The following is a 15,616-nucleotide window of genomic DNA, read 5'->3' as shown; positions in this document are numbered from 1 at the left end:
ACATGAATTATTCCTTTGTCAGTTATCAATAATCTCTTTCTCCTCTGGGTGTGTTTGTATCTACCTGTCTTGGTGTGTGAATGTACATGTGTCTGCCTGTCTTGGTGTGTGGATGTACCTGTATCTGCCTGTCTTGGTGTGTGGATGTACCTGTATCTGCCTGTCTCGGTGTGTTGATGTATGTGTTTATCCCTTCTCATCTTGAATTGCAAGCATTTGCTTCCAGCTTGCAATCACTTGATCAGTAGCAAGCCTAAATATTTGTTAATGCAGACATGAGGCAATTAATCAGTACTATGAAAAAAAAATTGCTTCTGATAAATAAAAAAAACGGAGTGTCTGGTGACAAGCGCTTGTCAGCAGCATATTGTTCTCGTGACAAGCGCCGAGCGTACGTGTGTACTACAGCCTGGTCGACGTCAACATGTGCGCTAGTACTGACCCGTACCTTTGACACAATTAAGTCCCGGAATGGAGTAATACCGCCACCGTGTCGTTTTCCTGTAGTAGTTTCAAGTTTCCCACCCCAGCTACTAGTACTTGAGATTTAATGTTTATTTCACGATTCGGCGTTTAACTTGCGCGGCCGGTGAGCTATCGTCAGCTGTTCAGGTCAAATGTCATTACTTTGAGGCCATCACTGCACATGGGATAAAACAAGTAAAAAGACCACGCAACACCACAAAAACTATACGCATTTTACCTGTCCTTCACAATAATGAATGTTATTGATGCAACAAACTTTAGTTGTTTTAGATTAATTACCTTTACTGTTTACACGTTGCACGTAGTACTACATCACATACGCGGCCATGGCCATGGAGCATATAGGCGGTGAAGTGTACATGTAATGTGTGTACGCGGCGGACTTCGCGGTTGTTGGAAAAAACTGGAGCTATCACACGTAAATTAACAGTTTTAAGAACTGATGGTGTTTGATAAAGTGATAAAGTGCAATCAATTTCAAGGGTAATAAGAACGTTTTACACTTGACGCCAAAACACATCATAATGGGTGTCAAAGGTCACGCTTGTCAGCAGCATATTGTTCTAGTGACAAGCGCTTGTCAGCAGACTCGGCCTAAAAAAAAGTATTTCACTTGGTTTGTCAGCTGTGTATCAAGTGTAATACAATGTTTACAATATCAGAAATGGTTATTTGTCAGCAAAGGTAAAGAATATTACAAGGATTGAGTCTTGTAAAGTAAATTTATCCCGAGAGAAGCAAATAAGTGATAAGTTTGTGACATAGGTTCAAATTTCCATACAAACCCTTGGAAGACCCTGGCATGATTTTTGTGTTTGTAGCATGCCCCACATGCCCCAAAATACTGTAATCCTACAATGTACAGACCAATCAGAATGGTCCTCCACCCCTAGACCTCTACTACAAGCCACTTTGGAAAACATGTAGCTTTGTATACACAACAAATGGACTCTGGCCATCTGTTCTGTAAATGGTTTCAGTAACAAACTGCCATACTGGACAATGCACCAGTCAGGTCAGCCAATTTGATCAGATTATTAGCCAATCAGGTTCAGCCATTTTGGTCAGGTTCAACCAATCAGGTTATAGCCACAACAATGTCTTCCAGGTTTTATATATAATTACAAAATCTGTTTACACTAAATCAAACACATTGGACTCGTAACTTTGACTTCTTGCACCTTTTATTGACCACTATATCCATAAAATATAGAACCTGCATAAAGCCTTTCGTTCATAACAAAACAATTTACATTAAAATCATGTGAATCTTAGACAAACAAGAAAATCATTAATTTTGCATTCTGTACATGATAAAACTTTAAAAAATAAAATATATATATATAGTATTTTGTTTATCTTTGACAATAATCCAGAAAAGATAGCCTTTGTAGAAGTCAACCTTAGCCTCTGTAGTAGGCCAGATAATCAACCTAGCCTCTGTAGTAGGTCAGAGCTAGGGTCAGCCTATCATGGCCATTATTTCCACACTGCCTACTAAATCTATGAAATTAAACAAATTTAATTCCTCATTATCTGCAATCAGACCAGCATAATATTAGCATAATATTAGCATAATATTAGCATATCACATGACATTGAAGGTTACTTCTATATCAATCTGATTAAAATCTGATGTGGTGACAACTATATATCTTAGTTTACCTCTATTTCCATTGTTTTGTATAGTTTGTTCCGGGTGATTCCCACATCTGACCCTGTGTAATTGTCTGCTGCATAAATTTCAATATCCTACATTTATAACTAATTGCATCATTGTTGAGTTTGTCTTCTACATACATTTTAATACTCTACTTTTCAAAAATATACTTTAATAGCCATATTTTTCCAGATTTGTCAATGCAATTATAGTACGTACTGAGAGTAAAACAAACAAAATGTAAATTAAAGTCAACTAAGTCTAAATCTGATTCACCATTTTGTGATTGCTGCTTTTTTGTGGACTGAAACTAGAGCTATGTGCTATTTGTTTATGGTCATTAATTGTCACTACAGTAATTCAGTCATAGCCATAATTAGACTACAAACATCTGAAATTCCTGATTAAAATCTGATGTAGTTATATAGTTGTATGATTCAAGTACCTTAATTCTTGCTTCATAACTGTCCTTTGTATCAATATTTATGTTTTCAATGATTGCTGCCCTCCATACATCTTACACATCAAAACTGAAAGTCACATTAAAATATTGCACATACAAGTAACCAATCAAATTGTACAGTGCAAATGGTTAACACTACAGGTGTGAGACAACTTCTGATTGGCTGAGTTGAGCAGTTATTGCTTTCATATTGGATTGTTTGATGGAATTGAAAAACTAATCTACATAGGGACGATCACATGATGTCACACAAGATCAATAAACAAACTTTGTTCCTTTAGGGGGAGAGGATCTGGCATCAATGTAATTGCTGAACTTCATTTTTGCACTGACCAAATTCCTCACACCTTCAATGATAACAGGTTCTGTATTTGCTACTGAGATGTTGATAAGCTGATAAACATTGACTTCTAATGTCAGATACAGTGCTGAGTTTCGAATTAATATTTTGATGTTTTACAATCATTGTATCGATCACAGTGGCTTGACTGCTTCAATTTACACCATGGTGTACATCGTATATAAACAAATCGATATCACACTTGTGAGCATTCATTTAGGGGAGGAGGAGGGGTAGGGTGTTTTGGCCTGAATGAACAAATTTAATTTTGTAATATTGTGTGACACTGCGATCATCCCTAACATTTACATGAAAACATACAGTCAAGTATATTATTTATATGCAAGAATAGGCCAGTATTTGTAACATGTTTACAACTTTGAGGGTAATGATGTGAACCCAAAAATGTACTATTAGGCAAAAAAGAATTTGTTCTGGTCAGCGTGTGCATCACTTAAATACCCCTGTGTTAGTCTTTTTTGTGTGTATTTGTCCCATGCAGTCTGCAGATCCGTGGGGAAACACAAAAATAACCCTCCCTACTTCAGTGAAGACAATTGTAGAGCCAATCATGAAAAGCAAATGACATCTGCCCCACATATACACAAGTACTAAACAAAGAACAGTAACTGTCATAAATACATGTAGTTGATTGAGTGACAGGTTTGTTGAGAATAAAAAAAAATTGCATCATAGCACCACTTTAAACAAAATGTCCTGACCAGAAACAATTTTTTTTTCGGCCTCATTATCTCATATCACTGTCGTGTTAATTTTAAGTACTAGAGTTTGGAGGCTTACTATTGTAACATTTTAAATCGAACTTTAAACTGTTCTTGTGGAAAATCATGATCCCAATGTCCAGCTATAATCATTCTAGCCGCCATTCTGCCAATTTCATCTCCTGACGTTGCTGCATAACCGTTGCCAGCGACAACAACACCCAGAGTTGGTGTAACCATATCACAGTATGGAAGACTAGTTGGTGTATGAGTTGTAACAGCACATTCACCATGTGTTGACACTGGGTTGATTCCTATGGGATATGTAAATATCAAAATTCAACATGTCAGTGTAGTAGATGAGATGTTGACAGTATGTAGATGAGATGTTGACAGTATGTAGATGAGATGTTGACAGTATGTAGATGAGATATTGACAGTATGTAGATGAGATGTTGACAGTATGTAGATGAGATGTTGACAGTATGTAGATGAGATGTTGACAGTATGTAGATGAGATGTTGACAGTATGTAGATGAGATGTTGACAGTATGTAGATGAGATGTTGACAGTATGTAGATGAGATGTTGACAGTATGTAGATGAGATGTTGACAGTATGTAGATGAGATGTTGACAGTATGTAGATGAGATGTTGACAGTATGTAGATGAGATATTGACAGTATGTAGATGAGATATTGACAGTATGTAGATGAGATGTTGACAGTATGTAGATGAGATGTTGACATTATGTAGATGAGATGTTGACAGTATGTAGATGAGATATTGACAGTATGTAGATGAGGTGTTCACAGTATGTAGATGAGATGTTGACAGTATGTAGATATGATGTTGACAGTATGTAGATGAGATGTTGACAGTATGTAGATGAGATATTGACAGTATGTAGATGAGATATTGACAGTATGTAGATGAGATGTTGACATTATGTAGATGAGATGTTGACAGTATGTAGATGAGATGTTGACAGCATGTAGATGAGATGTTGACAGTATGTAGATGAGATGTTGACAGCATGGAAGACTAGTTGGAGTATGGGTTAATGTAACACCATATTCACCATGGGTTGACACTGCTATTATATCTATAACACAATTTGAAAAAGCCACAACTGTAATTATTTGGTGAGTGACATACTCTCCTATATCTTTTATTGTGTCTATCAATCTGATAACAATCTGATGAGGTCAAACAATTATTTACTAGATTTATTTCCTTTTTTATGAAATCTATTTTGTCTGTATTTTTTGTGTTTGTACAATTTGCTTCCCAAAAGATATGAAATAGAGTAAAGCACTGTCATATAGAGTAGACATGAAATAGAGTAAAGCACTGTCATATAGAGTAGACATGAAATAGAGTAAAGCAGTCATATAGAGTAGACATGAAATAGAGTAAAGCAGTCATATAGAGTAGACATGAAATAGAGTAAAGCAGTCATATAGAGTAGACATGAAATAGAGTAAAGCACTGTCATATAGAGTAGACATGAAATAGAGTAAATCACTCATATAGAGTAGACATGAAATAGAGTAAAGCACTGTCACATAGAGTAGACATGAAATAGAGTAAAGCACTGTCATATAGAGTAGACATGAAATAGAGTAAAGCACTGTCATATAGAGTAGACATGAAATAGAGTAAATCACTCATATAGAGTAGACATGAAATAGAGTAAAGCAGTCATATAGAGTAGACATGAAATAGAGCAAAGCACTGTCATATAGAGTAGACATGAAATAGAGTAAAGCACTGTCATATAGAGTAGACATGAAATAGAGTAAAGCAGTCATATAGAGTAGACATGAAATAGAGTAAAGCACTGTCATATAGAGTAGACATGAAATAGAGTAAAGCAGTCATATAGAGTAGACATGAAATAGAGTAAAGCACTGTCATATAGAGTAGACATGAAATAGAGTAAAGCACTGTCATATAGAGTAGACATGAAATAGAGTAAAGCAATGTTATATAGAGTAGACATGAAATAGAGTAAAGCAATGTTATATAGAGTAGACATGAAATAGAGTAAAGCACTGTCATATAGAGTAGACATGAAATAGAGTAAATCACTCATATAGAGTAGACATGAAATAGAGTAAAGCACTGTCACATAGAGTAGACATGAAATAGAGTAAAGCACTGTCATATAGAGTAGACATGAAATAGAGTAAAGCACTGTCATATAGAGTAGACATGAAATAGAGTAAAGCACTGTCATATAGAGTAGACATGAAATAGAGTAAAGCACTGTCATATAGAGTAGACATGAAATAGAGTAAAGTACTGTCATATAGAGTAGACATGAAATAGAGTAAAGCACTGTCATATAGAGTAGACATGAAATAGAGTAAAGCACTGTCATATAGAGTAGACATGAAATAGAGTAAAGCAGTCATATAGAGTAGACATGAAATAGAGTAAAGCACTGTTATATAGAGTAGACATGAAATAGAGTAAAGCACTGTCATATAGAGTAGACATGCAATAGAGTAAAGCACTGTCATATAGAGTAGATATGAAATAGAGTAAAGTACTGTCATATAGAGTAGATATGAAATAGAGTAAAGTACTGTCATATAGAGTAGACATGAAATAGGGTAAAGCACTGTCATATAGAGCAGACATGAAATAGAGTAAAGCACTGTCATATAGAGTAGATATGAAATAGAGTAAAGCAACCATATAGAGTAGACATGAAATAGAGTAAAGCATTGTCATATAGAGTAGACATGAAATAGAGTAAAGCATTGTCATATAGAGTAGACATGAAATAGAGTAAAGCATTGTCATATAGAGTAGACATGAAATAGAGTAAAGCACTGTCATATAGAGTAGACATGAAATAGAGTAAAGTAGTCATATAGAGTAGACATGAAATAGAGTAAAGTACTGTCATATAGAGTAGACATGAAATAGAGTAAAGTAGTCATATAGAGTAGACATGAAATAGAGTAAAGCAGTCATATAGAGTAGACATGAAATAGAGTAAAGCACTGTCATATAGAGTAGACATGAAATAGAGTAAAGCACTGTCATATAGAGTAGACATGAAATAGAGTAAAGCACTGTCATATAGAGTAGACATGAAATAGAGTAAAGTACTGTCATATAGAGTAGACATGAAATAGAGTAAAGCATTGTCATATAGAGTAGACATGAAATAGAGTAAAACACTGTCATATAGAGTAGACATGAAATAGAGTAAAGCACTGTCATATAGAGTAGACATGAAATAGAGTAAAGCACTGTCATATGGTTGCTGTAAACAGTACCTGTAATATTCCACTTAATCAACAAGCTTTGCAACACTTGCTATTGCTATGGCAAAATCCAAACCTGGTATTCTGGCATTAATACATAAAAATGATTTGATTATAAATGTACTTTAGTATACCTAGTAAAGTATAAAGGAATCCCTATTATGCCATATCAACAGTGCTAAGCATACCTGAAGATCACTTTTAATACCAGTGAAGGCTTGTATCAACTGATTGACTTTTTACTACAACAGTTCAATAAAGAATTTGCATTATATTCAAAATAGAGCAGTTGGTCTAGCTTCCTTACCTTTGACAACATCAAACAGTATATCTAGCAATGGTTGATATGTGGATTTATTGCATTCCTTTTTATACAGGTCACCAACTTCAGCAGCTGTAAGAAGCTCAGTTTTTCCACGTACTCCAATTTTGATGTAATATTTACCTGTAAGAACATATATATAGTAATTTACTATATATTTGAAATTAAATTGATCACTGGTCTACAGTGTGCCCTCTATGCCAATTTGATGCACACAATTTGTAGCAATGCACCAAAATTTGGTGTTCCCCTATCTCTAACAATGTGGTACGTTTTTCTCTTTTTGACACATAACAACAAAATATGGCTATCATAAGAGTAAGACTATAGTGCTGGTCTAGATTTGTACAACAAGTCTTGCTTGCTTAAAAGTATGCACATATAGACAATAAGAAAAACGAAATCATGAATAGTTGACAAATGATTGAATGTGTATGAAATATCAACATTTCTTTCAATTCAGGTCATTACAAATGTATCTACAACATGGCTAATAATCATTCAATTGATCAATCATTCAACCAAATAATCAATCAATCAATCGATCAATCAATCACATGCTTGCTGCATCCTGTGAGTTGACAAATGATTGAATGTGCATGAAATGTCAACAACTTTGAATTCAATTTCTCTTCAGGTCATTATTTACAACATATGCTAATAATGTGATTGGTGAGAACAATTTACTGTCAAGGACCATGGTTTTTAATGTGGGTTTCATTTTAAAGACAGTATGTAAATTTCTTGTTACAGTTTCTCCTAAATAGATTTATTTAGTCCTGTTTCTGCCTTTCGGCGTGTGCTTCAGGCTGCGTGTTTGTAATAATTTTTCCTGTTTTGTTGTTTTTATTTCTGTGTTTGCCTTTTATGTCATGTCACTTCTTTCTGTTATTGCTACCCCTTGTTTTTATCTTTTTAGTGCTTGTTTTTCCTTATTTTTTCTAAAGGTGCCTGTAAATGGGCTTTATGCCCGTTGGTTTACCTGAATAAATAAATAAATAAATAAAATGACATGCACACTGTTTATTCAAAGGTTGAAATAAAGAGAAGGGAAACAAGATTAATAACCTCACTGTCATGCACAATGCAAGATGTCCACTAAAAGTTTGAACCTCACTGTCACACGCAATTCAAGATGTCCAGTAAAGGTTGGAACCTGTCATGCACAATTCTAGATGTCCACTAAAGGTTGGAACCTCACTGTCATGCACAATTCTAGATGTCCACTAAATGTTTGAACCTCACTGTCACACGCAATTCAAGATGTCCACTAAAGGTTAGAACCTCACTGTCATGCACAATTCTAGATGTCCACTAAAGGTTGGAACCTCACTGTCATGCACAATTCATGATGTCCACTAAAGGCTAGAACCTCACTGTCATGCACAATTCTAGATGTCCACTAAAGGTTAGAACCTCACTTTCCTGTACAATTCTAGATGTCCACTAAAGGTTGGAACCTCACTTTCCTGTACAATTCTAGATGTCCACTAAAGGTTGGAACCTCACTGTCATACACAATTCTAGATGTCCACTAAAGGTTAGAACCTCACTGTCATGCACAATTCTAGATGTCCACTAAAGGTTGGAACCTCACTGTCATGCACAATTCTAGATGTCCACTGGAACCTCACTGTCATGCACAATTCTAGATGTCCTCTAAAGGTTGAAACCTCAGTGTACATGTTACTAAGGTCTGATTATAGCTGAACTCATAAATCAGAACCCAAAAGTTGTGTTGGTGTCATCCAAAATGTACTATCTTCATTCATGTCCAAGGTTAGAGCAAACAGAAAACCACCAATCACATTGCACTTTTATCAAGGAATATTAAAAAAACATCCTGCTGCTTCAGAGAAAACTTGTTCAGGCTTAATACCTCAAATGAACGTATTTCTGGCTCAATATTGTCTGAAGCTGCATGTTGACAACCTAGATTGAAGACTTATTGTTGTTGGCAGCAGCCTCCTTTTCTAATCATGATGGACCACTAAACACATTACTAGTGATAAATGAAGTGTACACAACAGCAATTCTTTTCACTCTTAAGCTTTTATTGAGACCACAGATGGAGAAAAGTGTCCATGTAAACACAGAACATAAAGAAGACGTTGTTACTTACCATTGGGATACTTGATAGGTGGTAGTATATACCAATTAATTTCCTCAATGTATGGTTTCCAGCCTATTGATGGCATGTCTTTCAATCTCAACACATCCTCGTCAGTCACTTCAACAAATGCAACAGTCTGTGGAAGCAATTTTACATCAAGTTCTTTTCCTTGGGGAAGCAAATCCCTAAATGCAGTGAAAGCTCCAGGACTGAGTAACACTTTTCTGGCAAGGATGACCTGACCTTTGGCTGTTGTAACTTCCATGGATTTTGATCCATCTGATTGGCTCTTTTCTATCACCTGATCTACTACATCATCAATGATGTGACATCTGTGTAGATGAGCAGCTGTTTGTTGAGCAATCACCTCTGATCTGGAACTTACATGGCCACCTTCACCACTCAGAAGGAAACCCTCTAAGCCTGGTTTACTCGAGAGGAAAGGAAACACTTTGGAAATATCAATTATGGTTTCAAAATGAAATAGTGAGTTGTTTACATTCCTTCCATTTTCTTTTGCCTTTTGTAATGTTGGATCATTTGGACTTGCCACAAACAAAAATTTTCCCTCATGGTAGAATTTGACACCTGTGGAAAGATTGAAAACAAATTATTCTAGATGATATGTATGCTGACAACTACAAAAGTTGGCTCTGAATCTTCAGTTCAATTAGTATATTACATATTATTAAGAGCAACATATGTTATCCATTCATGCTTTGAAGCAGTTTTCAAAATGGGTAGACATTGTTGCTTCTGTGACTATGATCAACCCTATAATAATATATATACTGCTACTCTGACCCTCTACCCTATGACAGCACTGCAACTGTACCCTCCTTAACCCCATGACAACAACCCTGCTATAAATGACACCTTTGACTGTATGACAGCCCTGCAACTATGCCCTTTGACCATATAACAGCCCTGCAACTATGACCATTCACCATATGACAGCCCGGTGCATCTATGACCTTTGACCATATGACAGCCCTGCAACTATGACCAATGATCATATGACAGCCCTGCAACTACAACTCTTGACCATATGACAGCACTGCAACTATGACCCTTGACCATATGACAGCCCTGCAACTATGACCCTAATGAACATAAGTATGTATGCATACCAAAGATCAATAACTTGTCAATTATTACAACCTGCACACAAAAACAAATGTTTTTGGTTTATGAGTAATAACTGGTGTAAAATAACATATAATAACTGATAACTGGTGTGTACTTAGTAATAACATAATATATTAATAACTTATGATACCTGATATTTTTTCAACTTCTCTGTATCTTTGAATTGATCTTGCTGCCAACTCACTCCAGTAGTAATAGGGAGAAAATGGTGTAGCAATTCTTCCTTCATCATAGTGAGCTGAAAATATACCATGCTGGCATTCAGTCAGTATCTACAGAAGGAAGAATATGTCATTTATATTTCTCACTCAAATTTATTAGTAGATATATATAATGTCTGGTTGGAAAGACATAACTATGCACATCACAATTATTGTAAAAAACACACACTCATAAGACAGAACAAGTCCCCATGTTCAAAGACATGGGCCCAACATGAATGTGATGGTTGCATGCAAACTGGAAGTGGAGAATATAGCGCCCCTAGTGTTGAATACTGGTATATGGGGGAATAACATGTACTATCATATACCAAACACTGCATGTCCCTTGCAAGTTGGTGCTCCAGCAAATGGTTGGGAATGCAGGTCTACCCATCAATATTACTAAGTATTGAATTTGTATAGCTTTGGTTTGGGTTATAATGTAGAAACAAAAATATAATTTCCAGCATCCTAATTGCCAAAGTTCATTAATTATGCAAATGAACAATTAATTGACAGCACTAAATTTCATTAAGAACCATCATATCTCTGTATGATCAATATCTGTGACAAGTTTCATCAAATTTTATCAAGCCCTTCTAGATGCATAACCTGAGTTACAAACATTCATTAATTATGCAAATTAGCCCTTAATTAACTTGACACAAGTTAACGACTTTTAGTGCTTTTATATCTTTGTATGATACATAGATGTAGCAAATTTCATTGAATTTGATGTAGCCGTTCTGCATGTATAGCCCCATTTATACAATTATTAATTATGCAAATTAACACTAATTATGCAAGCCACTTCCACAAAAACTAATCAGTGCTAAGTTACAGCCTGACAATGCCACATAGTAAATTGCAGACCATTTGCTTCAGTACTTTTTTGAGATATCAGTGGAACAAAATATCTGCACAGACAGACAGACAGACAGACAGACAGACAGACAGACAGACAGACAGACAGACAGACATCGCCACAACATCAGTTCCCATATGGGAGCTAAAAAGAACATCAGCGACCCCCAATTACTTTTTGAAAAGGATGCTTTTTGCAATGCCATTCACACTGAATGACTACCTTCAAGATGAATATTGAGTCATTTTCCCAGTATATTATCTTAATATAGGGTGAAGATCGACATATACCTTTGGTTCCTTTGGTCCAATAAGACAGACTTTAAGACTGGGTGCTATCAGTGTTGTATGTCTAGCTGCAGCTGACCCCATTATACCAGCACCAACAATACAGATGTCATACAAGTCTTTACTGTCCTGTCCTTCCATGTTATTTTATGAAATCTACAGAATAATTCAAATTTGATTTCATGAATTCAAATGGCTCAGTCATGGAGGTCAAATGGTTAGAGTTGGTAGCCTTGCTGCTGTCAATTTATTGATGTTTCTGAATAGCTAATGTCCTTGGGCAAGATTTAAATCCCCATTGCACCCTAAGAGTTGTAAATTACTTTCCCCTAAATGTGTGCGCCAAAAAATTGTAGCACACCCTAAACCTTTGTGTGAAAAATATAGCGACCCACCCACTAAAAATACCACTCCCCACCCTGTAATTTCTATCCAATCTCTGAAGGACCACTGAACATCTGGCCAACTGGCAGTCAATTGCAAGATGGCGATGATTAATAGTAGGTGTCAGTGTATCTGTCATTTATTGGATTTCTTGTTTTTCTTCATTTTTCTGCAGTGTCTTCTTTTTTAATTTAGCTATTTAATATACTCCAAAGTGTGTTTATAATAACTTAGACCATATACTCACTAATACATCCATGCTTTTGAAGCACTGAAATAATTCTTTAATCTTACCCCTAAGGAGTCAGATCAACAGTTCAATGTAGGATTAAAAAACTCAATTCTTTCCATAATAGTTAGGCCAATTCAGACCCCACCAACCCCCTTCTAACTAAATTGATCAAAATACTGCAGACAGAACAATTCCAAATCAGTATGTAGGAGTATGTAGTGCTATCAGTATGAATACTGTAATGGACCCACCAAATATCATGGCAATTGATTCAGTGGTTTTTGACTTTAAGTTGTTTACACACACACACACACACACACACACACACACACACACACACACACACACACACACACACACACACACACACACACACACACACACACAAACACACACACACACACAGAGAGACAGACAGACAGACAGACAGACAGACAGACAGACAGACAGACATACAGACATACATACATACATACATACATACATACATACATACATACATACATACATACATACATACATACATACACACACACACACACACACATCCATCCATCCATCCACACAAACAGACAGACAGACAGACAGACAGACAGACAGACAGACAGACAGACAGACAGACAGACAGACATTGCCATGCCTATAGCACTACTGAACCTTATCAGTTCAGTTGTGCTAAAAAGGTACGAGTTCCAAAGGTTCCTTGGAACCACTGCACCACCCAAAACGTACTTCATATTTTGCTGCATCAGTAGAAATACGTGCTCTGGCTTGCTAGAATGACATTCTGCCAGTTCAATTCAATTACATTTTGTTTATTACATTAAAAACATAAAATGATATAGTTATGGCCGCCATAACTAGCTACGTAATTATAAAGGGCGATTCCTATAGCACTACAGTCTACTGAACTTCAGTTCAGTTGTGCTAAAAATAACCAATCCTCATCCATATGACCACTTTAATAAATGCCATGATTTACTGATATGCAATATTAAAGATTCATTGATAAATACTCATCTGTATGAGGACATGGGGACATACTGTCAGATGAGATAAATAATGGAGTGAAGTTGAAAGACCGCAGAGACAGGGACAAATATTTTACTGTGCATTGCAATCTCAGTGTACTATCTAAATTATCAAATTCTAAACCCCCGTTCTAAACTCACCTGCTGAGTACGTGTTACACTTGTTTCAACTAGATACGTATATTATCCACACTGCCACACACTCGTAGTCCTGCACGATGCACACACTTCACACGGAGCTAACAGTTTGCATCCGGAAGTACACACTAAAGTTTCATGTCTATTTAGAGGTTAAAGTATAAAGGTCGCGTATAACTTATAAGCTACCTGAGTATATGGGGACGACGCTATTTGCAATCGGGAGATTTCGGAAGAAAAAAAAATGCCAAATGGAAAATCCGGATATGAGTGGGTGATGGGAAAAAAAAGACGGACCACTGTTGCTAAAAAATGTCTTGGCAGGGAAATGATGCACAGGTTCGAGTATACTGTTCAACCTGCTCGTACCTCTCCAACCAGGACACTTGTCAAATCATGACAAACATTTTCAAACACATGTCAGGGACCAGCCAGTTTCGTCAGCCTGTGGTACACAATATATATATTTGAACACATATTGCCTGGCCATGCGGGCTATAGCACCCGTCTATTACACCCGAGGGACTGTGAATCAGACAACTCTGAGTTGTTATATATATATATATATATATATATATATATATATATATATATATATATATATATATATATATATATATATATATATATATATATATATATATATATATATATATATATATATATATATATATATATATATATATATATATATATATATATATATATATATATAACTCGGCGAGTATCAATCTGCTAAGACAGTGCTCTATACCGCAGTGGCAGAGCGCAATAGTTTTGATAGTTCTGGAACTCTTTCTTGGTTGTAACTCGGAGCAGGGGCATGAGGCAACAATTCTGGTGAAACCCGAAAATGATAATGATGTGATACAGGTGACAAAGGCCCAAGTTAGCTATGAGTCACATTTACATACTTATTTCTTTATATAAAGTATATTTTAATAAACTCATTATACACGTCTACACATATTTGTTATTTTGGGTATGAGGCCAGAAATGATTTGTACGTATGTATTTGTACACTTTCTGGAAACATTTTTAATAATCGCAGAAAAAGTTTATATAAATATGGAAGACTCTAAAAAAGAATAAAGGAAAAGAAAGTATATGGATAGATTTATGTAATGCTTTAATGGAACATGATCATGGTGCAAAATCGACGCTTAGTTCTCTCGCGACATCCGGCCCGACAGCTGACGCGTGACGCGCTGCTTGCCATGCTCGAGCTCCGAACGCATTCCTTGCTTATAACTTGTAATGAAATGTTTCCATAAAGTGTACAAATACATACGTACAGAACATGCCATGTAAGTGTTCGGCTGTTTCACAATCAGTGCTTCACTTATCTTGCACTTTGGGGCAAAAGTGAACTTTGAAGGTTTTGTTGTCGTAATCTTCATACTATTAGATAGTTTATAAAAGAACTTAATCTAAATTGTATAGTCTCTTCAGTATGAATTTGTCAGAAGGGATGAATATATTTCCTATTTCGGACACTACATGTATCGACACCACAATTCAAATTCAAGTTTCTATTGTACACTCGGCATTACCTCCTAAAGTGCTAACACATCAGTAACTTTACTATACATGCAATATCAATGCCCCTATACCAATGTTACAGGCCCACTTTTATGACATGGAAAACTTATTTTAAAAGTTATATTTACTTTAGCTTTTCGGGAGACCCCTAGGACCCCCCATAAGAGGTAGACATGTCCAAGCCTCAAATCAAAGTTCTTCCCTCCACCTCTTACTGTCAAGATGCTATGAAACTTTATTTCAAAAATGTTTCAACCATGTGTAGTTGCTTTTTACAATTGTTAGTGCTATCTTGTAAAGCTTGCAAATTATTGTCTGAAAGTGTCTGTGAATAGCCTGAAAATTGGCTTTAAGAGTAAAAATCCTCCAGGGCTTCTAGGGGGAAACCCCATAGAA

The 15,616-nt window shown here is 35.8% G+C and overlaps 1 protein-coding gene across 1 annotated transcript; it reads right to left on the bottom strand.

Moving 5' to 3' along the window:
• Window positions 1-3,749: 3,749 nt before the first annotated feature.
• LOC144446844 (uncharacterized) lies at window positions 3,750-13,774 on the bottom strand. The gene is made up of 6 exons (XM_078136684.1): window positions 13,682-13,774; window positions 11,897-12,049; window positions 10,669-10,810; window positions 9,399-9,977; window positions 7,262-7,399; window positions 3,750-3,985 (listed from the first exon to the last, which is right to left on the bottom strand). Exons 2-6 carry the CDS (start codon window positions 12,032-12,034, stop codon window positions 3,750-3,752), a joined length of 1,233 nt encoding a protein of 410 aa, XP_077992810.1. The 5' UTR covers window positions 12,035-12,049; window positions 13,682-13,774.
• Between the last annotated feature and the right edge of the window lie 1,842 nt (window positions 13,775-15,616).

This window comes from Glandiceps talaboti, chromosome 15 (genome assembly GCF_964340395.1).
Source record: "Glandiceps talaboti chromosome 15, keGlaTala1.1, whole genome shotgun sequence".
In the NCBI taxonomy this organism is placed as follows: Eukaryota; Metazoa; Hemichordata; class Enteropneusta; family Spengelidae; genus Glandiceps; species Glandiceps talaboti.
Note: the sequence above shows the minus strand (reverse complement) of the source record. Positions and strands in the feature narration are given on the sequence as shown.

What these genes read in the sequence shown, in the direction of transcription:
- LOC144446844 (XM_078136684.1), bottom strand. Translation starts at nt 12,034, where the DNA reads ATGGAAGGACAGGACAGTAAAGACTTGTATGACATCTGTATTGTTGGT. An exon ending in AGAAGTTGAAAAAATATCAG is followed by an intron (nt 9,978 to 10,668) that starts GTATCATAAGTT and finishes ATCTTTCCACAG; the next exon opens with GTGTCAAATTCTACCATGAG. An exon ending in ACCTATCAAGTATCCCAATG is followed by an intron (nt 7,400 to 9,398) that starts GTAAGTAACAAC and finishes ATGTTCTTACAG; the next exon opens with GTAAATATTACATCAAAATT.